At 43.4% G+C, this 25,211-nt stretch overlaps 1 protein-coding gene across 2 annotated transcripts in view; it reads right to left on the reverse strand.

The window, feature by feature from the left end:
• Positions 1-25,211, reverse strand: part of spon1a (spondin 1a) — a 238,237-nt gene that overhangs the window by 13,587 nt on the left and 199,439 nt on the right. For both annotated transcript variants that reach the window (XM_057347335.1, XM_057347336.1), the window contains 2 exons: positions 8,342-8,543; positions 870-1,010 (listed from right to left, as the gene is read on the reverse strand). In XM_057347335.1, coding sequence (XP_057203318.1) covers positions 870-1,010; positions 8,342-8,543 — 343 coding nt within the window. The remainder of the gene's footprint in view (positions 1-869; positions 1,011-8,341; positions 8,544-25,211) is intronic.

Genomic DNA, 25,211 nt, shown 5'->3' on the forward strand with positions numbered 1-25,211 from the left:
CTAAAGAGAATATATGTTTATAGGTTGGAACAAACATCATTCAGTATCAGGAGGAGCAATGGAAGACCTTTGTGTTCTGCAGCTTGGGGATAAAACCAGTTCCTCTTAAGTCTTCGTTATTGTGGGAAGCATGATGCTGGAGGAAGAAGATCGTCTTTAAGCAGTTGATTGTTTATTTACATTTTGGAGTATGCCAAGCCTGGTGGTGCTGCTGTTTGGTAGCTTTTGCTAAGGTAGTTTATAATTGTATAAGCTAGACTAGCTAGTTCTGTTTATTTATTTATTTGATTCTTGTAAATTGATACTTAATTGCTAGTTACTTTATGATAAAAGGAAGTACATTAATAAAACAACTGCAACCAAAACATATTGTATTGGAAATAAAGAATTATAAAGGTATTTCTATGTTGTGCATTATTTGTTTACACTGCAATAAAATAATAATAAATGGGATGGCCAAAAATAATAAACAACAAATATAACAATAACAATAAAATAATAAATAACATGTAGGCAAAAATGACCCAACAAATTAGTTATTTCATAACCCAACAGTTGGGTTAAACTTGTAACCCAATATATTGGGTTAAAATAACCCAACAATGGGTCGGTGCTATGGTAACCCAGCATTGGGTTACTTGTTGGGTCAATTTTAACCCACCGGTTTTTAGTGAGTACTTCTAGAGCACTGTTGTGACATGCTGGCTTCATAAATATGCACAATCTGTTGTTGCAGAGTTATTTTAGCTCTCACTTGTTGACTTTTATGACATAAATAATCCAGAGTTGTTTTGCACAGTAATAAAAGCTCAAGTTTAAGAGCATCTTCTTTGAAATTGAATTGTTTTAGAAGAAAAAGAGGAACAGACCTTGCGAGCAATTCTTTCCAAGACAATCCTTGCCACGGGAGTAATGGCACCCCCCTCTGGGTCGTAGAAGGGGCTCTGAGGGTTGTCTAAACTTGTAAGGGGCCGAATCTTTTCCTGGGGATCTGCAGGCTTGTTGGGGGACTGTGGCAAATAAAATAAGTAATGATGTTAATGAACAATGACCTTTTATTCAAGTCTGAAATCTTTTAAGATGTTCATGTTATTTCACCTTTAACAAGTAATTAAAAAAATGTCATGCATTGTAACAAATAAGTGCTGCATGCATAATAATGCTGTTTGAGAAGCCATACATAAAAGCCGTAACTAATAATAACACTCCAAATCAAAGGAATAGTTTATCAAAAATATTTTGTCACCATCCGGTAATTCAGCACTGTATAGTTTCAAGCTGCATAATGTCCATGGTATGATGACTTTTAGTTAATTTTTCATTAAGTTTCTTGTACATTTGAAACAATTAGGGCTGATAAGATAATCAGACCAAATTCAGGTCAAATTCTCCCCTTAACCTCCCAAGTAAAGTCCTGATGGTCTTGATGGTTGGACAGATTTTCTTAGATTTTCCTGGGGTGTGAGGTGTGCTACGAGTGACTGAATCCATTCGGGAGAACGTCGGGCCTCACTGATCTCGAAATGTAAATAAGCCTGTCATTTACTTTGAATAATATAAAATGTAATTTTCAGTACTGTTATGTCATTTTTGTTTTATTTGGTCATACTTTTTTCTATTCTAAACAAATCAGCATGGATATTTGTCATTGCTTCAAGGAAAAAAGTTGAGATGATGTAAGATTGTTTTGTTTTATATTTGGCTGAACTACTCTTAAAAGATTGTAAATCCCTAAAGAGGAAAACAATACTGACGTTTGATGTCGTGATCCTAGTCTTGTCGTGGCATTGTATCTTGTGTGGGTGTGTGTTTTGTTTTGTCGAACACGTGGAGTGATGTTTGACAGCTCTACACGTGTTCGGTGTCTGCGTCACTCGCCCCGCCCCCGTGTCTCCCTGCCAGGCATTCCCCTCACCGGTTTCCCATCACCTCATCACTCTCACCCCTGTAGCTCGTCCCCGATCAGTAGTTTCCCCTGGTCCCTCATTATGTTCCACCTGCAGTTCATTCCCGCTATTTAGGTTTCCTCTATTAAATTCCTCTCGTTCTCTCGTCTTGTGTCAGACCGTTGTTTGTTGCAGTCGTTTCCTGACCGATCCTAGTCTTGTCCTAGTCTTGTCCTAGTCTTGTCCTAATGATATCTATAGTTTTTGGTTCCCTTTCTGTCGGTCTCTCGACGTTGTGTCGAACCGACAGAATGGGGTTTGTCTTGAGAACCTATCATCTTCTGAGTATTTAGAAAAGGCCAATGAAAATTGGCGAATTAAATTTGCATGCCAGGCATAAGAGGGAAGCCGGCGTGCTCATTCATTCACTTTTTGTTCTTCAGAGCCTACGCATCTGATGAGCTTCTCTATGATCTTTGGTGATCATTTTTCTGCTGGAATCTACGACGTGGTGCAGCAGACGGTCCCTTCCTGCAGTGACTCTCCCCTGGGCGTCTCGGCAGTTCCGGAGGTGTTCGAGCAAATTTCTTTTCTAAAAGAGCTAATTTCTCCAGCGTGGCATGTCCTGCTGTTCTCATGGGTGCAACACACTCATCGAGGAGGGGGACGGACACGATGCCTGCTTCCAGTACGCTGGGGCAGACGTTGTGGATACGTCCTGCCCGCACTGCGGGCGGTGATGATTCAGACGTTGCGTCACAGGTGGCTGTGTTCCCACGGGACTCAGCCACCACCTCGTTTGCTCCCCGTTCCGTGGCGGCAGGACTACGGCCCTGCCGTCCGCTACGGCAAGCAGCGACGGTGATATGAGGATTACTGTGAGCGATAATCCGCCAGCCACTGGCTCACGGACCGTTCACACCTCGTCTCGCTCGTCTGTCTGTTCCCCAGGAGACGGTCCACCGTCTTATTCCTCAATCACGTATTCGGACACGATGCGTGATGATGAGATGTCTCTTGCAGCATCGGGGGGTGACGTACTGCCATCCGACTCCGACGATTCCTCGGGCTCCCTCCCTTGGGGGGTCGAGCCCAGGAAGAAGCGGACGTCGAAATGTCAGCCATGCTTTCCCGGGCCACCGTGAGTGTTGGGTTGCAGTGCCCGCACTGCCTTTCCCGGCGCTCGCGGCTGGCTACATGGCGCCTCGGGTTTGAGCGCCGCGCCCGCCCCCAGTGCCGTGTTTACCGGAAGTGCACGAGGAACTTAGTAAGACCTGGAACGCCCGTTTCCGGCACGTTTCACGTCAAACAAAGTTCCGTCACCCTCTCTTCCCTCGAGGTTGAGACAGCTGGAGGATACGTCTGGGGGGGCTCGACCTAGACTCCCGTCCAAAGCATGTGGGGTCTCGGCATCGCTGGTGTCGAGAGCTTACATGACGGCGGACCAAGCTGCCTCCTCTCTCCACGCTATGGCTCCTGCCAGGCCAGGGCATTGAGAGAGCTCCACGAGGGTAAGACCGACCCAGCGCGTATGCAGGAACTCCGCGCTGCCACCGACCTCGCTCTACGGGCGACCAAGGTGACCACGCGGGCCCTGGGTCGGACGATGTCCACACTTGTGGTCCATGAGAAACTCCTCTGGCCGATCCTTGCGCAGATGAGTAATGCTGAGAAGGTCCGCTTTCTCGACGCACCCATCTCGCAAGGGGGGGGCTGGTTGGTGTTACTTTCGAGCCGCAGCGGCCCTGCTCACCCCCCCGCCCGTCGGGGGGGCTCGAGACCCGCACGCGGCCTCCCCCGGAGGGTTCTCGACAGTAAAGAAGCAGTCCTCCGTGCCGCGACTCGGCCGCCTTGGTCGTCAAGTCCCATGCACTGTCTGCTTCTAAGCAGCCCTGGTCCTCTTCGACGCCCTCCAGCTCTGGCGCCCCCCACTCAGGGGGCCCCCCCTGGAGGAGACAGCGAAGAGGAGACCATCGCCCCATCAGCAGCCGTGGCGAAGCGGCCCTCATGGGAAGACCTCAGGGGGATCGAGGCTACCATTGGGCCTGACCCCAGCCACATCGCTGGGAAGTCGGATAGGGACGGATCCTGCCCCGTCTCTCCATCTGCTGGCCCCCTCCGGGGGGCTAGCGCCCACTTACTCTCAAAAAGGAGAGTTTCCTCTCTCTCTGGGTTACCACAGCCGCGCTCACCCTCTGCACGACGGTGAACGGCAAACTCGACGTTGCGTCATGGCGAAGCGCAATGTCGAGTATAAACACCAGCCCTCAGCACTCTCAGTCAGACCGTGCGTTGAGCTGCGCAGTCGCCAGGCAGGAAAAACAGCAGAGCCGATCTCCTCCCCGGGGGACCTCCCCCGGCAAGGAATCCGTACCGCTAGCCATCGAACCACCCCCCGGGGGGACGATGAAAAAGATCGTACCTTTAGTCCCCGTCTCATTTCTGGGAGCCTGTCCGGCTTCCCAGGCTGTCAGGCTGGCTAGGGAAGACGATCCGTCTCGGCTACGCGATCCAGTCGCCTCACGCCCGCCAAGTTCAGGGCATCCGGTATACCTCAGTCAGAGGCTTGGATGTTAACGTACTTCGGGCCGAGGTCGCCACCCTTCTGGTGAAGGGAGTGATCGAGCCCGTCTCACCAGCCGAGATGTTCAACGGGTTTTACAGCCTGTACTTCATTGTCCCCAAGAAAGGCGGGGGGTTGCGCCCTATCTTGGGTCTGTGTGTTCTGAACAGGCACCTACACAATAGCTGCCTTTCAGGTTGATCACGCAGAAGCGCATCCTGACGTCCGTCAGGTGTCAGGACTGGTTCATGGCAATCGACCTGAAGGACGCGTACTTCATGTCTCGATCCTCCCTCGACATCGGCCGTTCCGACGGTTCGCGTTCGAGGGACGGGCATATCAGTACAGGGTCCTCCCCTTCAGTCTGTCCCTGTCTCCACGAGTCTTTACGAAGGTCGTGGAAGCCGCCCTCCTTCCCCTTAGGGAACGAGGTGTGCGGGTACTAAACTATCTCGATGACTGGCTCAGTTTGGCGCACTCTCGAGATCTGTTGTGTACACACAGGGACCTGGTGCTCCGGCACCTAGATCGGTGGGGCTACAGGTCAGCTGAGAAGAGCAAGCTCTGCCCGGTGCAGAGCGTCCTCTTTCTCGGTATGGAACTCGACTCTGTCCTCATGAGCGGCCCCACTCACCCCCCCGCGGGGGGCGCGAGACCAGCGACGAGGAAGCTCGCGCCCACGTGGCCTCCCAGAGGCAGTGCGACAACAGAGCGCGCCCGATCAGTGTTGAACTGCCTGAGGCTCTCAGACAGTCAGTGGTCCCCCTGAAACATTTCAGAGGCTCCTGGGATACATGGCATCCTCGGCGGGGGTGGTCCCCCTCGGGTCGATGCACATACGACCGCTCCAACACTGGCTACAGAGTCAAGTTCCTTGGAGAGCGTGGCACACTGGCAGCAGGCGTATGGTCACACGCTTTTCTGCCGACACACCCTAACCCCCTGGTCTCCATGACCTTCTTGTGGACAGGGGTCCCCTTTGGGATGACTCCCTGCAAGGTTGAGGTGCCGTGTGCAACGGGCAAGCAGTGTCGGGGCGGTGGATGGGCCCCTGCCTGCGTTGGCATTTCAACTGCCTAGAGTTGTTGGATGTGCTACTTGCATTGAGGAGGCTACTACCTCTCGTGCAGGGCAAGCACGTGCTGGTCCGGTCGGACAGCACAGCTGCTGTGGCGTATATACATGACCTCCCCAGGTGGACTCCCACCTTGCGGTTAACTCATGCAGTCCGCACATCCTTCCCATGAGTTCTCCACTGATGGTGAGACCTTGTGGTGTCTCCACTAATTCCTCCCTATGGTAGGTAGTGGCCTCTGCAGCGTTTTTCCCCCAGGGGGAATAATGCTTACCCAGTGGCCCATACGGTGCTGGGCGGCTTCTCGCCATTTAGAGAACTAGGCCTCCGCCCGTGACGGCCGGTGACAGGGGCAATCCCAACTTTGTGTAAAGCTCTGGGTCCCCCTTCCTCTCCACTGGAGGGTCATAATTTCGCATTAGCGTGTTCGTCTGACTCGCCCAGGCCAGTCAACGTCGCTCCGCAGAGATTGTGATGCGGCTCAGTGCTTTAGCGTTTTCCATAGGAACCCCATTCTGTCGGTTCGACATAACGTCGTGAGACCGACAGAAAGGGAACGTCTTGGTTACGGATGTAACCTCGGTTCCATAATGGAGGGAACGAGACGTTGTGTCCCTCATGCCACAACACTGGCCGCCCACCCCAGCAGTCGGGGGAGGATGCTTTAGGCTCCTCAGACCAAAGGTGAATGAATGAGCACGCCGGCTTCCCTCTTATACCCTGACATCCGGGGAGGAGCCCGGCATGCAAATTTCATTCGCCAATTTTCATTGGCCTTTTCTAAATACTCAGAAGATGATAGGTTCTCAAGACAAACCCCATTCTGTCGGTTCGACACAACGTCTTGTTCCCTCCATCAGGGAACCGAGGTTACATTCGTAACCAAGACGTTTTCCCCTTAGTTCGGGGATTATCCTCCTTAATAGTTCTCTAGTAATAATTCCTAGATCGTAGTTTCCGGTGCCTAGTTCTCTGCTTTCAAGTTCTGTTTCCCCTTAGTCCCCATTGGCATCCAGGATCTCCCTGCTCTCTTCACCCCGGCATCTCTTCACCAGTGGCCATCTTTCTCGGCAAGAATCAGCCGGCGGGTCGAGGCTTCTCCCCGTTGCGCGCACTCCCTTCGGGGATCAGAATCTCCCGGACTGGGTCAACTTCGGTATCTTCCGTGAGTGTCGTCGGGTCGAGTCCTCTCCCCGCGGACTCAGGTGGTTCCTGTGGGCCGTTCTGGTCGGATTCTCCCGAAGTGGTTTCTCTCTCCCGTGGTTCCCGGGGCCGAGACCAATGTCCCGTGGTGGATTATATTGTTGATCTTTCAATAAAGCCTTCTATTATTCCCGCAACTGAGTCTCCGCATTCTTCTGCCTTGACATTTGAATTGACTTTGAATAATTAATACGCTAGTAGACCATTTTGTTTATTTTAGCACATTCTACATTGCTTTTCCTCATTCTTACTGTTTAAATTACATTCTACAACAACAAGACTAGCGAACCCTCCTGGTTCAGAGAAAGAGATTAGCTCCACAGTCAACAACAGCAAGGTCATTTACAGAGGTGGAATACAGCACAAACATACAGGGGTGCAATACAAATTACATATACAGAATCAAACCCCAATAGCCAAATAGTCAAAAATGCGAGGTTAGAATTGGACCATTATGGTTTAAGGAATGTTCTGGGTTCAGTACAACATTACAAAAGAGTTCACTCACTCTTGTGTTTCTGTATGACTTTTTACCAAACAGTGCAAACAGAGAAACTTTAAAGGCAGTGGTTCTCAACCAGGGGGGGCGCGACGGTTCCCCGAAACACCAACCTTTGGAACTCGATCATGAATGCACGAAGGAACGTGACTGAACGTCCGTCTGAAGCTGCGCACATGAGCGGCCACGCAGACTCATTGTAGGTCCTGCGCAGTGCAATTTTAGGCTGCGCACAAAAGCTTAATATCTACAAAGTAGGCAAACGTCCACTCAGGAAGCAGCAGCAATTACCTCTACAGCATCTTAAGAACCTGTTAGATCATATACTGTAAGTATGTTTGTCTTTCAAACTGTAATATCAGAATAAGCGCAAGTCTCTCTCTCTCTCCCGATGAGTTCAGAGTGCGTGTGAAGGGAGTGGCGTGTATAAATAAAGTGGCTTTTCATATATTTCTGAACTTGGACAGCTGTTTAAAACTGTTGACTGTTATTAAAGATTTTCGACAGGCAAATGACACCACACCGCGTCTGTATTATAAACTGCGAATAAACTCTTGCTCGTGTTCAAATCAATGAAACGCGCACCGTTCTCGTGATCTAGCAGATTAATCCTTTTGGAATAATGCCCAAAACACTACAATTTTGTAATGGTTTTAATGCAAAAAGCTAATGGTTCACAATGGTATTTTAATGGAAACCAATAATTTCTGTGACGGACTGAACATACACCAGCAGATGGCAGACTCAAGCTGCAGCCATGAATGTGTTGTCTCCTTGGACCACTGCCAAATTGCTCTTTATTTAATTTGTAAGTTTACTCATTTTAACTAAAGACTTGAGGGAGGAATGCCTGCCAAGTCACACACACACATGCAGCTCACTAAAGTCACACATTTGAATACAATCCATCAAAGTTTCACTTTCCCATCCAGTCAATTTTGGTTTATTAAATCTGTCACTGATATTGACAGATTCCAAAATCTGAAACAACATTGAGTGTATAGGATTTTTAAGCGAAAGGAATGCAGGAGATTTTACAATTTTTGGTTTAAGTTATGTAAAATGTCAATATTCAAAGGTTTTGGTTACTCATCAAATCTCTTATGAGTGCTAACCTCGTAAGTGACCCCGCTGTCTGTCCCTGCATCCCAGGGGATGAGGTCCTGGATCACCTTTTGTACCCAACCACATTCTCTGGTGCAGAGTTCCTCTGAGGACAGACCTACATTCCAGTCAGGACTGGGACCCAGCATGGTCAGAAAAGACATCAGGTGACGTGTGCGGTCCACTGAGAACTCGGCCGAGGGAGCCGCTCTTCTGCAGGACAGAGACAAAACACAAAATCAGATTTACATACATAATGCCACATTAGGGGACATGGCACGGATACAGTATGAGCGAGAAAAACAGGACAGATGTCAAAAGCACATCCAGAACATATTTCACCCCGTAATTAAAAGAAATGGAAAATTGTACTTAAAGAAAATAATAACTACTAGAACTATTATTTGCTTTCATTATGATATTATTTTCATTATGTAAGTGATTTAATTGCAAAAGTATTGTGATACATTATTTATATGGTAGAGCAGTGGAGCTCAAAGGGTTCGGAAACCAGCTTTGAAGGGCAGTCGTGGCCTAATGGTTAGAGTCGGACTCGTGACCAGAAGGTTGCCGGTTGGATTCTCAGGACCGACGGGTAATGGCTGAGGTGCCCTTGAGCAAGGCACCTTACCCCTACTTGCTCCCCGGGCGCTGCTGTTATAGCTGCCCACTGCTCCGGGTGTACGTGTGTTCACCACTTGCTGTGCGTGTGTTCACTACTCTCTGGATGGGTTAAATGCAGAGGTCACATTTCGGGTATAGGTCACCATACCTGACCACTAGGTCACTTTCACTTCACTTCAAAATCATTCTTGACCTGGTGCATTCAAGCAAAATGAAGAATAAAGTACATAAATTACATTACTACAAACCGCAGGTTGCCGAATTTGGAGATCGTTTGATACTGATAGATGGAGCGGTCCCAGCGCTAAAATATGCCGGACATGAACCGCACGCGGTAAGTGAAACTGAGTCATATGTCTGTGTTTTGTTGGCAAATGAGTGGTATATATTTCTCTTCCACTCGTCATGTGGTTGATACATGCAAATATAATAATATAAATATTATTTATATAAATAATAATACATATATTTCCCAACCACCGCACCACTGTGGTTAATTTGTCCCTTACCACCGCAGTGGTAAAAAACACCCTAATGTGTAAAAAATACAGATTTTAAACAAGACAGTGAGGTGATCAATCACCAATAAAAGACAGCATGAGCAGTAGAGAAAGAGGAAGAAGGACCTTCATCTCCTGTAGGCTGGGGTGAGAAAAAGACAGACGACTTGCAGAAATAGGTGTAACATTTACCAAAGAGAGTATTACTTTGCAGAGAAAAAATGGTGGAGGGGTATTTATGAACCTAATAGGTGCAGGCTTCTGCTCTTTGTTCTCAAAGTGGGATCCTTTCATTCCCACTGCTCTGATATTCTGTAATCATAATACCCCTTATCTGTAATTACACCACTAAACCGTTCTCTTTATCTCTCTCTCTCCATTACTAATGCAACAGACAGCAATCAGAGAAACAGTCACTGTTTGTCTGGGGAAACTAGTTATTTCCACAAGAGAACAATCTCCCCTCTGAATCTACAGTATGCAAAAACACAAACCATTAGAGATTGTCTCTACATAAATGCGTGTTACTATATTAGTTTTTCTTTTATATACTTTAGCATAGAAATAGTCACTGTTAGTTTGAAACTAGTTATGTCCACAAGAGGATTTCCCTTCTAAATCTATACAAAAACATAAGCCATAAGAGTATTTTTTTGCTTTATATTTTGTTGGTTGTATCAAACCCCTGACAGTTAAACTTTTCATTACCTAAACCTTATAACATCATGTAATTAAACACACTTTTGTTTTATTACTAAAGGCTTTTCTGTTCTGAAACTTTAGCTCTGAGCATCACAGCTTATCTGCAAAGTGTACGCAGTTTGATGATGACTACAACCACAACCTACAGTCATCTAGAACCAGAATAATATTGCACAAACTTGAATATTTCTTTTTTTATCCCCATTGGTTTTTCTCTTTTCACTACCAGCCTGGCTAATTATTTCCATTGAATCTACAGTTAACCCTTTAGAAGCTGATGCAAAAATAGGCTGTTTTCACACCATTAGTTTTTTTGACTGCATGTCACATTCTAACACAATGTGCCATCATTGTGTGCAAGGTATAATTTTTTCAGAAAACAACTGTCTTTAAATGTAGAACCTCGCGAATGTATTGGGCGTAGCCCAACCAGCTCTGCAGACGTCTGCCATTGAGGCGCCCTGCGCCAGTGCCCACGAGGAGGCTACACCCCGGGTGCCGCGGCCAGCTGTGCGCTAAGGCAAGGAGTAACATAGCAGGCAATTGGTGGTGTTCAGGGAGGTGAGCAAGTATACCTGTGCCCGCCCGAACTGCACCCAATGAGCTGGACTGCGCGGGGGGGGGGGGGGAGTCGCCAATCTCCGCGAGACGTCGACTGAGGAGAGAGCGTGTTGGCTGTCTGGTCCAGGTCGCCCGGGATGTGTGTGGCTCGCAGGGACATTGTCACCTGTTGACTCCACAGGAGGAGGCGTCAGGCGAGTTGTGGTAACTGTCATGAGCGAATGCCACCCTGATGGTTAATATACGCCATGGTAGTTGTGCTTTCCGACCGGACCAGCACGTGCTTGTCCTGCACGAGAGGTTGCGTCCTCTTCAGTGCAAGCAGCACAGCCAACAACTCCAGGCAGTTTATATGCCAACGCAGGCGGGGGCCCGTCCATCGACCCAACACTGCATGCCCATTGCACACCAACCCTGCAGGGAGGCATCTGTCGTACCAAGACACGTGTCCCTAAAAAGGTCATTGAAGACCAAGGGGTTAGGGTGCATCGGCAGAGAGGCGTGACTACACGCCTGCTGCTGGTGTGCCGCTCTCCAGGGAACTTGACTCTGTAGCCAGTGCTGGAGCAGTCTCATGTGCATCAACTCGAAGGGGATCACTCCTGCCGAGGATGCCATGTGTCCCAGGAGCATCTGAAATAGTTTCAGGGGGACCGCTGGCTGTTGCTTGAAGAGTTACAAGCAGTTCAGCACTTACTGTGTGCGTTCGGTGGCCGCGCTGTCATGGAGACAGAGTCGAGTTCCATAGCGAGAAAAAAAAAGATCTGCATGGGGGAGAGCTTGCTCTTTTCCCGGTTGACCTGTAATCCCAAATGATCTAGGTGCCGAAGCACCAGGTCCTTGTCTGTGACAGGGGACTAGGGTTTTTATCGGCTTGATAAATCCCCCGGGGGGTGGTTCGATGGCTAGCAGTGCAGCTCCCTCGCCGTGGGGGAGGGGGGGGGGCAGGGAGGAGAGCGGCTCTGCTGACTTACCTGCCCGGCGATAATGCAGCTCAGCGCACCGTCGAACTGAGAGTGCTGAGGGCTGCTGGAGTGTATGCCCGATATTGCGTCTCGCCGTGAGAACCATCCAAGTAGAGGCGCAGTAGTTGGGTCTTCCTCCCCAGGGGGGAGTGCCTGCAAGTTCACCACCTGGTCCCTGAAGGGAGTGGTGGGAACTTTGGTCACGTAGCCAGGCCGGGGTCTCAGCACCACTTGGGCGTCGCCCAACCCAACTCTAGGCACTCGTTGGACACAGAGAGTGCATGCAGATCCTTTACCCTCTTGACAGAAGCGAGCGCCACTAGCAGAACTGTCTTCATCGTGAGATGAGGTAGAGCGGCTTCCCCTAGGGGCTCAAACGGGGGCCCTAGGCCCAGAAGGACCACATTAAGGTCCAAAGAGGGTACGGAGCAGTCAGGGAGGATTCACCCTCCTCGCGCCCCTCAGAAATCTGATGACCAGGTCGTGCTGCCCGAGAGACTTACCTGCCACAAGACTCTGATGTGCAGCAATGGCGGAAACATATACCTTGAGCGTGGAGGGAGAGAGGTTGCTCTGGTGACACTGATCACAAAATTATGTGGCTCTTCCCTACAGGAAGAACACCAAGATGAGAAGAGATGCCACTTGTAGGCGTGCAGTCACCTGGTGGCTGCTCTTGCCTGAGTGATCGTACTCACGACTGCGGGCGGCAGGTCACTCTGGGGGGAGAGCTTGCTGTAGGCCCAATCGGTCGAGGTGCCGGAGCACAAGGTCCCTGTGCATAGACAACAGATCTTGCGAGTGAGCCAAGATAAGCCAGTCATCAAGATAGTTGAGGATACGCATGCCCTGCTCCCTGAGGGGAGTGAGAGCAGCCTCCGTGACCTTGGTAAAGGCACAGGGAGACAGGGCCAGACCGGAGGGCAGGACCTTGTACTGGTATGCATGACCCTCGAAGAAACGGTCTGTGCCATCAGAGAATCGAGACATGAAAGTACGCATCCTTCAGGTCGATAGCCATGAACCAATCCTGATGTCAGACAGACATCGGGATACACATCTGCATCAACATTCTGAACAGAGCCTGTGAAGGGTCTTGTTCAGAGTGCACAGGTCCAGGATGGGGCGCAGCCCCCCACCTTTCTTGGGGACAATGAAGACATCTCGACCAGAGGAACGGGCTCGATCGCTCCCTTCACCAGAATGTCCTGAAACTTGGGCGGGCGCCTGGTGAACTGCAACGCTTAGCTGAGATGGATCGTGCTTACTAGCCACCAGAAAGTCGCCATCCGATGCTGCGATGGAAATCTCATACTCTGCACGCTGATGCGTGGATCCGCTATGGGACGGTCAACTGCCGCCTATCGGAGACAGGTTAGGTGAGCGTAACGGAGCCTGGACGGGCTGCGATGGGTTAACGTCCATGGGAACCCCCATATCACCATCGCCGCTGCAGACGGTAAGTGGATGATGTTGTGGCTGTCCAAAAAGAACACAGCTAACCGTGACCGCAATACATTGATAGACATGCCGTATCCATGAACGCTACTTAGCATTCTGGTGACCCAGACATGTGATGCAGGTATCGTGCCTGTCAGACTTGAGGATGAGGCGGTCACATCCAAGATTACAGCGGTGAGACATGCCTGGCGACAAGTGCACCCTGTGAGAAATTTAGCTCTTTTAGGAAATTTGCTCTAATAGACACCTTCGGCTCGCTACCGAAACGCAGAGGGGATATCGCACACACCAGGACGAATCCGCTGCTCTGCGTCGTAGAATCCAGTAGATAATCAGGAGATAATGCGCTCAGCATTTAAGCTTAGCAGGTTCAGAAGAACAAAAGGTGAATGAATGGGCACACCATCTTCCTTTTATACCCATATGTATGGGGCGGAGACTGGCATGCCATGCCATTCGCCAAGTTCATTGGCCTTTTAAAAGTACAATCAGAGATGATAGGTTATCAAGATCAAACCCCATTCTGTCGGTTCGACACAACGTCGAGAGACCAACAGAAAGGGAACCTATATTTATAATTTTATTCGCTTGCCCAAAAAATCTCTAACCTCGTGCTCCATGAAAACAGCAGCTCCGTAACTATCTGTTCATATTCCCCCCCCCTGCCGCTCTCCACGAAAACAGCAGCGATTGGCAGACAGAACTCCCGGTCTCCCGGTTGAATCTGGTCTCTCCCAAGGGATTTTTTCTCCACTCTTATACACAAATACATCTATAGTGGAGTTTTGTTTCCTTTCCACCGTTGCCACTGGCTTACTCACTGGGAGACCTCAAATATAACCTCACAAATAATTGTAAAAATTCCCACATAAAATTCAAATAAAAAATTAATTAGCACAAAATTACATTTCTTGACCTAAAGGAACCAGAAACACTTAAATGAAATCAAATATATTTACACAAAAACAAAACACACAAACATGAAGTAAACTGTCAATGTTAATGTGACAATGAATTCCATACTATTATTTTTGTCCGCAGGTTCCTGTAACCCACCATCAATCCCCCAACGACCCCCCCGCCGCCCCCCCCCACAGATCCATTGCCTGACAGTTATATCTCTCTTTTGTGTTGGCCCAATGTGGCTGTCAGAGATAAAGTTAACCCCTCTGAGAATGCATGTCAGGCTCCCGCAGTGGGCCGGACCACCAGGCATGAATTACAGTGTCAAATATTCATAGTATGTTCTTAGAGTGAGTGTGGGTTGCTCTTCGTCAATGAACTACTGTTTTAAACTGACAAAACTATATGTGAACAATGCACACAGTTTAACATATACTCTCATTTACATGCAGTACATTCTAATGTAACTAATTATTCTGTGCTATACCTTTGAAACAATAAATACTGATGTAAAAATAGTTAAGCTGACAAACACAGAACACACATTTGCTTTATGACAACGCTGTAAAATTCAGCATGCATTAGGCTACATGTCAATATTAGTTAACAACAGGAAAGGAAAGTCTGAAAGTCTGAATATCTTAATTTTCTTCTTTGGAGAAACTGAAAGCCTTCCACTTTAACACACACACGCACGCACACACACACACACACACGCCACGCACCAACGCCAAACACACACACACACACACGCACCACCACGCAAACACGCACCCACACACACACAACACACACACACGCACACACACACACGCACACACCGCACACGCGCACACGCACACACACGCACACACACACGCGCGCACACACGCCACACGCCACACACACCACACAACACACAAACAAGTCACGCAGCTAATTAGAGAGATTGCTTGCATTGACAATCCATTATTTTACTGTCCGCCTGTCAGCGCACTGCCAATCAAGTCAAGTCTTTCAAGGCTCCTGGAAACTTCCAACAGCAGAGTATAACATTAGCTGCTATTTAATACATACGGCTATTGAGGAGAAGACCTGCAGAGAAGATAAGAGGGAAAAGAAATGTAGAACATCTATCCTCTCAGACAGAAACCACCGTTACAGAGTAAAATGATAGCATCTGTTTTATTCTGCAGTGGGAGGAAAGACATTTATAGCTCTGGTCTCAAGCACTTCTGGCTTCATTCTGAGAACTTCATGACACTCTGAGAGTTCATTCAGAATCAATTTCCCATCTACTCTCAAGTCCTAATGCGACCAAATATACTCGCTGAGTTGAACACAACATAATAAAGTTGAACGTCTCTGTGGATAACCAATTTAGATCACATAGGTGTTAAATGAGGGTAAAATAGATAACTTTAGGCAAACATACGTATTGTATTGCAGGCTGTTATCTGGTATTCATACAGAAAATTTATATATGGAAATATATGTAAAACACATATATAATATACTTGTTCTTGTATGGTTTTCACAGATATAAAAATATATGTCAAATACTTGTACATATATGCAAAATATATGTCAAAATATTACAAAAATGGCCGTTTTCATATATGTAACAAATATTTTTCCAAATACACAAATATATGAGTCATATATAGTTAAATGATATATGTTCGTACATGGATAAACTATATTTTGCATTATATTTGTAATGCAATTACATAAATGTATGACATTTCACTATTTGACCATATATGTTAAGCTTTAATTACAAAGTAATAAATAAGGCAAATAATCATCAAATTTTTTATTAAACATTCAGTTAATATTCATTACAATAATATTACACAATTACAATAATATTACCCATTTGAAATCAAATATTTCTTAAGAAAATTATGAAATTTGATCAATTCAACTTTAAACATTTTTTTTTGCTGTTGCCATTCGGAGCTCTGCCATTTTGCAGTTCAAGGCAGTGCCAATTTGTCCAGTCGTTGATGATGTTTCATCATCACAGCATCTGAAGAAATGCAGAGATCAAGTTAGAAGCACAATCTGTATTTTAAGGTTTCAACACGAAGTTTATTGGGACTTTTTTAGTATAACAGAATTTAATAATATAATTTAATTAACTTTTTATGTTGATAATGGGGGTCATAGTATACGTTTTAAAAAGGACACACCCATATTTGTCACTATTTAAGGCATGGCCTGACTATAGACACATGACAGACTCTTTTTTTTTTTAATGGTAGATGAAGTAGAGGAAATGGTAGACTTTGTCAAATAAACCTGACTCACCAGTAATTGCCTTCACCTTGACCTCATCAAGGGCTCTACGTCGCTCCCCTTTAACAATTTTTGATTCTCCACCTGAAATGTTGGCAGGTAAAAGAGACATGCTTGTAAATAAAATAAAGCAATAAGCCCCAAGAAACCATGTTTTACAGTGATTTTGTAACAGCTAAGGGTTGTTGTTAGGCACAACCCCCTAGTTGCTGTTATTAAATCACTGTAAAGCAAGGCTTTAGGGGTTTATTGCTTTTATAAACGTGCAAGATTTCATAAAATAAAACACATCAAATAAAATGCAATAATATTAATATGACATCATATGATAGATATTAAAAGAATTGTTCCACAAAATAATGTATTTCCAACAACAAAGCGATTGACAAATGCAGCAACACACTGTACTTGTAATTTGATCAGCTGTACAGAACATACACAGCCTTTCTTTATATTTCAAGTTGTATTTGTATTCCATAGCAGAGATACACTCGACTAACCTCTCAAATTGCTTTCAATCAGTTTATCGATGTCAAAAACTCCCATGAGCAAAATCCGTGCCATGGCAGTGCCAGTGTTGGTTTGGTTAGCTGCTCTTCACACATTTCTTGGGACCATCACACCTGTCCCAGGATGAATTTCCTCCTGTTAAAAAACGGTATTAGACACAATATTACAGATTAAAGTAAGTATTAAATCTACAAATTACATTAATATTTTAAAATAAAGTTAACTTTCAGTGCTCCTTTATTGGATTAATTTGGATAGAAACAAAAGGGCATTTTAATTTTCAAATTGAAAGCTTTTATTTTCAAACATAGTTACCACGTTAAATTTAACCAATTAAAATGAATACTGTACAAGTGAAGAAGGGTTTGACTCCACAGAGTTTGAGTGTAGTGAGCTCCTTCCTTGCTTTAAGGTTTGCAGAGTTTCTTTAATTTCTTGAAGCTGATTGTGTATTTTAGGGATTTCTGAATATCCAGCACCGTATCACAAATGTGGGACAGGAAAACAAATGGGAGAAAAGAGGGGTGAGAGAGAAGCAAAATAGTTGATTCTGTTCAGACATATGTGACCCTGTCTGTGAAATCCAGGCCAAAGTGTAAAATATAATCATGACATGACAATAGGAGCATCAAAGTTTAATTTCAATCATTACTTTTACTTTTTTGATCTTTACATGGTGTTACTAAAGATATCAAGGTTCGCAATATATTATTTTTCATTAGGATGATTTTATGCAGAAAACAGTTAATCCTAAAAATTTACTTTAGCTGTACTGTACAGATGATCATACCAGTAAAGAGGTGATTTTTAACCTCCTGAACTTCTTGACGAAGCAGATGGATTTCATCTTCCTCATCAATATCTGCCTTTCTTTGCTCATGTATAGCTGCCATAATTTCCTTTTCTTGACTGTGCCTCGCTCCAGCTTTGTCCTAAATATTATGAGAATGAAGTGGAATAATTGACTCTGCACCTCGGGGTGTGCATTAATAATAATTATATGAATTATACAAATAATTTAACGCCCTGTCGTCAGTTAGTCCTTATAATATTTACAAAGTAGAATTTTGGATCTTAAAGTATACCAGTTATATTATTAGAAATAGAATTCCACATAAACAACAGGTCAAGCCAAACTCACCTTTTTACTAGTTGTGATATTTAGAACTTCCTCATTTCTCTCAGGAGAGTCATGCCAGAATCGTTTTGGTACTCTTATTCTTTTGGGAGGAATGACTTCTTCACCTTCCTCATCCTCACCATCTGGCAGACAATGCTTGAGGGTTGTTTCTCTCTCTAAAAATTAAAATGAAATTATAATGTCACGGTAACATAGATGCGCTATTTCCATTGGTGATAACAGAAACAGTGATGTGTAATTCAAACCTTGTGAGTGTGATTTTTTTGGTGCATGACACCTGTGCTCGTGCACTTCATTCACTTAAATGGAGCGTATTTACACTGTCTGAATCTCGTCACCTATCTCGTCACCTTTAGTGTGCCACTAAACCTATAGTAAATAATCAATTTGTGAACAAGTGGCTGATTTTAAGTGCCGCTTCAGACCGTACTCACACAGCTCGGTTGCTAACAACCGTGCCCGAGCGTGATTCCCCTTCAACCCCCCAGTCCCAATTACACGTTCAGGGCCTGTGCTAGCGTTAGAGGGCGGGAGTTTCTAAACAGCAGGGAGAGTTTTAAATGCATCTCCTAAACATTTTCTGAGACGTTCGTAAGTATTTTAGAACATACCAGTTTAGAGTTTACTGATATCCTTAAACATATTTCTATTTCAGTGGGACTTACAATTTTTTAACAGTGACTTACCTGCAACCTTTTTAATGGTGGCCATGTACACTGGGAAGCCGCCTTTGGGTCGCTTTCCAATTCCCCATTCGACAGCAAATGTTTCGCCAGATAGGATCCCACCATTTAGATAGGAGTTCACATCAAAGTTTCGAATTTTTTTTGTTTCAACAATACTGTACTTTCCTGCATCTTCTCCCCCACACCATTTCACCAAAGCAAACATTCTTGCGTACTGAAAAATAAGTTAAGATAGTGAGGAGATCAGTGAGTGCCGTTATTCAGAATGGTTATTCAGTCTGACCAATGAGAAAAGCTTCCCACTCACCTCATGGCGCGAGTTGCTATGTGGTTGCTATGGGTTTGCTGATGACAAGAAATACGATGGCGACATGGCGCTGTAGATGATGGAGTACAGGAAATATCTACAGCAAAAACGTGGAAAAGTACCAGCACGAACAGAACGTCGTTGGAAAAGGTAAGCTGTTTATTTTAAAAATAATAACGTTAATATGTTTGTAAAAAGCCAATTGATTTATTGCCCAATGCATATGCGTCTTTTTATAACGTTAACGTTACTCTTGTTGCTAATGATCATCAAAAATGAATTATTAATGTGCTTGCAATAATCCAAAAACTGGCCAGGTCCATTTTAACATTCGTATAATTGTTCAAGCTAGTTTTTGCTTGTCTCGAAAAAGACTGACATTTGTCGCCATCGAGCTGCGTGCTCGGGCATTTTCGTGGCTGCTCTATTTAAAATCTTAAATTATAAATTGCAACATAATTCTTTCATATGTCTAACGTTACTTTTTTATCTTTGTTATGCGGTGTGAAAAAGTGGTTATTATGTGTTATTTTTTACTTTAAATATATTTTATTGAGGTTCATTTTATGTACCGTGACAGATGCCTTGCAAACCACGTTATGCGATTTTTTATAACTCCCGACTGAGGGCGCTCTCTCAACGTCATGTGCATATGTGCTTAACAAAACAGAGGTAGTAAAGTTTTACATGGTTGCTTTTATAAAAAATAAAATGTCTAACATGGGCAGTTGTAGACTTTAATTGTTGAAGGCCAAAATTGCCGATTACGATTAATTTTTGAGTAATTGCACAGCCATACTGTGAGGTACATTTATAACATTGAATGTAATATTAATTTAAAATCACATCAAGTCTATAATCGTGTATTTAGGAATTAATATTTCATTTATAAGTTTACAATCACTCTTTATAATAATCATCAGATTTTGAACTTGGTTAGAATTGCATGTTGTGACAGAATTGTCAAGCTTTTTTTTTTTTCGTTTTAGATCAAAAGTGTGTCCAACGGGTATATCTGGTACAAAGGTATCGTTTTGTCTCACATGTTTGTAAAATATAAGTAATGTTAAATGTTCTAATTAATGTTGGTGTCAATGTTTTTATAAACAACAAACAATGTTTTTCTAGAATTGTGTCACTATTGAAATGTAACTACATTGAATTGAGGTGTGTTTGCATGCTTTTGTGGTTTTACATGATTATTCTTTGTCTGAGTGGTATTTTTGCCTTACTTCAGACATGTGCATATGTCTGTGATCGAGAGCTGCATACCTATCCTCTATTCTCATCTGCTGCTGCCTCTTCAGGTCTTGCATCACAAAAGGTATGTGTGTGCATGTTTAGCTGTATGTGGTTTGCTCTCACAGTGTACCAGTTTCTTAAAGTGCACTTAACCTGGATATCCTAAAATTGACAGTATTGCAGTTAGTAATGTAGCTTTCCTTCAATGTTAACGATCTGCAAAGTTGTTAATCAAAAACGTCTGATAAATGAAGATATCGTCTCCCAAAATAGAGAGTCGACTCCGAACCGCCTGAACGAGTCGTTTCGGATTCAAATGTTTTGAGTGTTACTTCTAGATGTCATGAATTAACACATATTTGTATAATCCCCGCCTAAAAGTGAAACAAGAACACTCTGACCTGCTCACAAACACTTCTGTTAGTCGTTTCAAACATGCGGCTCTGCAGACTATGCAGAAAGACCAATCACAACTGACTGTGCCGGCTGACCAATCTGACCAAGCAAAGTGGGCTCACGGTAGAGGGAGAGGTTTAGAGAAGTGGAAAGTTTGAACTGCTTTGAATGAACCGTTAAGAGATCTTTGATAAATGCGGAGATAATAAATGCATATTTTGAGAAAATTGCAGCGTTTTTTGACCTTTCATGGACTTAAGCATGTTGTTGGGGACTCCAATACCATATTAGGACACTTACAAAACCAAGGAACGTGCACTTTAAATGTTCAATTTTGTTTGTGTCTGTTTTCTTTTTCAGTCTCCGTATTGTGCCCATGCATCATCTGTAAATCACACAGGAGCAACTAAACTTTCACAACACCAGAATGCTACTACAGAGGTGTGTTTTTGCTTTCTGTTTAATTAATATTATAGATGCAATATGTTTATGATTTGTATTATTACAATCCAATGTAACTATTGACAAACTTGATCTTTTTAACTTATTTTGTCTACTGTACGTGTTTGCCTATTTCTTTTAGTCTTTTCAATCAACACTGGCAGAAACTGAACATGACACAGGAACAATTGAGCTGTCACCACACCATAACACAACTGTAGAGGAGGTGTGTTTTTACTTTATGTTTGATCAATGTTTTAGACCCAAAATTATAATTATGATTTTTTACAGTATTGCATAATGCTGGTTATATCGACCAAATGTATATTTGATTTGTTTTTGAGTGTGTCCCTTTCCTTTTTAGTCTTTCCAATCAGCATTTCCAGGAACTGAACCTGACACAGAATTAACAGACACATTACAACACCACAGCACTACTACTGAGGAGGTGTTTTTAACTTTCTCTTTGCTAAAGACCCAATAGTATTGTCTATTTTACAGAATTGTGTAACTTGATTGTTTATATTACACTGTGTGTGTGTATGTGTGTGTGTGTGTCTTCATTTTTAGTCCTCCCAGTCAGCATTGGCAAAAATTCAACATGACACAGGAACAACTGAGCTGTCACTACATCACAACACTACTACGGAGGAGGTGTGTTTATATTTTCTTTACACCTGCTCATTTCAAGAAAAAAAGTCATTTTAAAAAGTTTTGCTGTTAAGGTTGTGAAAGTTATGCAATAACTTTCTTTTTATCTTAGGATCATGAGGTTTATTCGCTTTCATACCCTCTCTGTGCACCTGCACATATTTCTACAAGTACAAATGAGGTACAGCAAATGAATGTTGGGGACACAAGACGACAACATGAACTTTTACTTGTGGCCTTAAAACTTAAGCATGGACTTACTGATGCTGCCTTGGAAGATATCCTTAAAGTTATAAATGTGATAAGTGAGAGGCATTCTGTGTCTTCTACAAAATATTTGTTTTACAAAAGATTTGATGACTTAAAGAAAAACATCCAATTTCACTATATATGTGAAAAATGCTCTCTGTCCATGAATGTCCAAGGAGAGGTTGTCATTTGTGAGAACTGTCAGATTTCTCGTAATGCTAATGATCAGATGAAACTCGGACATTTCTTTATTGTATTACCCCTTGAAACTCAGTTGAAAGGCTTAATGGAACAATTTGAAGTGGTCGGTCTGTTTGCAAAGAAAAGTAATGCTCCTTTAGATGTCCTTACTGATATTGTGGATGGTGAGCTGTACAAGAGAGCTCTCAGAAATAATGATGTTCAGTCTGGGTTTCATTTAAACCTGACATTAACTTTCAGTTGTGATGGTGTTCCTGTATTCAAGAAGTCCTCATACAGTGTCTGGCCACTTCTTTACACGATCAATGAACTGCCCCCTAAATTGAGGAATAAACATGTAATGTTATCGTCATTATGGTTTGGTACCAAAAAGCCAAATTGCAACACATACCTAGCTCCCTTCGTCAAAGAATGCAATCATCTACTCACTGCTGGGTTTGACTGGGCTAGTGCAGATGGCATTTGTGGTAGATCGAATGTTTTTCCTTTGGTTGCTGTTTGTGATTCAGTTGCAAGACCTATGGTCCAAAACCTGAAGCAGTTTAATGGAGAATTTGGTTGTTCTCATTGTTTACAAAAGGGCACTGTTGTAGAAAAGGGTCAAGGTCATGCCCGAGTATTCCTATTTGAAACAATTACTGAACTGAGAAGTCACAGTCAGACGTTAAAATATGCCAGTGATGCCTTAAAAACCCAAGGTCCTGTTAAAGGTGTAAAAGGACCCTCTGTTCTGTCTTTAATGCCATCTTTTGACCTGATTCAAGGCTGTGTACCAGATTATATGCATGCTTGCCTTCTTGGTGTGGCAAGATCAATGACCTCCATGTGGTTTGGTAGTGACAACCATGAAAAACCATGGTACATAGGAAAATATCTATCTGATATTGATGGTAAACTCATGCAAATCCAGCCACCATCCTGTGTTTCCAGAGTGCCAAGATCACTGGATGACAGAAAGTATTGGAAAGCTCATGAATGGTACATGTGGCTTTTGTACTACAGCATACCTATACTTAAAGGGATTTTACCAGACAGCTACCTATTACATTGGGCTAAATTTGCCAAAGGTTTGGCATTGCTCTTATCTGAAAGTGTCACTTTACAGCAGGTTTCTGAAGCAGAAAACCTGCTTCAGTTATTTGTGACTGAAATGGAGAATTTGTATGGTTTACAAAACATATCTTACAATGTCCATCTCTGCCTTCATTTGGCACAAAGTGTAAGGGACTGGGGTCCATTATGGGCTCTCTCAGCCTTTACATTTGAGTCGTACAATCAGAACATTCTCAAAATGATCAAGAGTACACAAGGTGTACCCTTGCAAATTGCAAAAATCTTCCAATTGCAGAAAGCTCTTCCTCTGTATGCACAAAAAACACTTGCTTCTGCCTCGACTGAATGCATTGCAGCATTTAATGATTTAGTAAATCCTACACCAGTGCAGAATGCTATCAGATGTGGTGAGGTCACTACACTGGGAGGAAGTTGTAAGAAAGTAGCACTTCATGAAAATGACTACAGAGCTCTCCACAGTGTAGCAGATCACATAGACAAAGAACTGTTGGTCAGTTATCGTGACAAAGCAATTGTAAGAAATGAAGTCATTCATTCATGTCGGAATTCAAAAGAGAAAAAGATGAATTCACATGTAGTAATATTGACAGACAGCACTCCTTTTAAGGTTGATACATTTATTGTAGCAGATCTAGGAACTGGTGAGTGTTGTTATGCTATCGGTCAGTACTTTGAGAAAAAAAGACACAATTTTTTCTTCTCTTTGACAAACCCACATCATTTTGTTCCTGTTGGAAAATTGATTGGGCACATTTGTGCTGTGCCTGCTTCATCTATCAAGAAAAGGTGCCTATTTATGAAAATGCCAAAGCTGCAGGTTGATTACATTTTTAAATCATTTTGAACTCATAACTTGAATGACATAGAGTCTCATCTTTAACTGAACTTTGCATGACTTGTGACAAGCTATAACATGAGTTTAAAAATAGCGCTTTTATGACATTTAAGGAAATATTTATTGTTAAGAATGATTTATTCTTCAGTGTATTTTTTGTGAATCTAAAAAGTATGTGTTGAAAATGTGAAATTTAATGTACATTTGTAATGTTAGCTCTTGTTTATCCTCTTATTTAATGTTACTACTATTACAGTGAGTTTCAAATGCTATGAAAAAATAAACAAAAAAAATCAGATGTCATTGAAATGGAGAGATTTCTTTCTTTACTTCACTCATGATTTTCTGCACAGTTAACTAGTTTCACAACACTTACAAAGAGTGATTATCTGGTATTTGGTACAGTATTTTAATGAATCAAAAGTGGTCCACACAATTTCATGTTTGTATATATAATTTGTCATACATGTCTTAAACAAACAGTGGAATTTGTAATATGTACATATATGTTCACATATATAAACTGTAGTTGTATATATATGTTCATATATGGCCATATATCAGATTTGCGTATGGGTTTTAATCTGGCTCCTCATTGGACGTCCAGTGAACGTTCAGTATTTATGTCATTTGGACGTCAACAGGGAACATTAAAAAGACGTCTAAAAAAGACGTCGTAAAAACTTTCATTCTGGCTCCTCTGGACGTCTTATTATAACAATAGACGTTAAATTGACGTCTTTTGGACGTGTCTTTGCTCAGTGGGAAGAAACTACATTTGCAACATGAACATAAACATTTGAACACAGATCACACTTTTTAATGGTCATAAATATTTGAACAAACATATTCTTTATATTAATGTTGCTTAAAATGCATTACAGAAAACGTTTGTGCAGTTGTGCTTTTATGTTAATTATTGTAAAGGTTAAAAAGAATTGTATGTAAAAACAATAAACTAAACATTTATTTGTTTTATAAGTAATCCATGGTGTTTTCATGAACATTTTATTTAATTTCTTAACAAGATTGTATAAATCTAAACATGACGTAATCATCACGAGAAGCAAGCGGATTCCGGTTACCGGAATCGCTTCTTCGGACACGAACCGGTTGCAACAGCTTTCGATTCAGCAGTACACGAACCGAAGA

Source organism: Triplophysa rosa, linkage group LG12 (genome assembly GCF_024868665.1).
Source record: "Triplophysa rosa linkage group LG12, Trosa_1v2, whole genome shotgun sequence".
NCBI classification, from domain to species: domain Eukaryota; kingdom Metazoa; phylum Chordata; class Actinopteri; order Cypriniformes; family Nemacheilidae; genus Triplophysa; species Triplophysa rosa.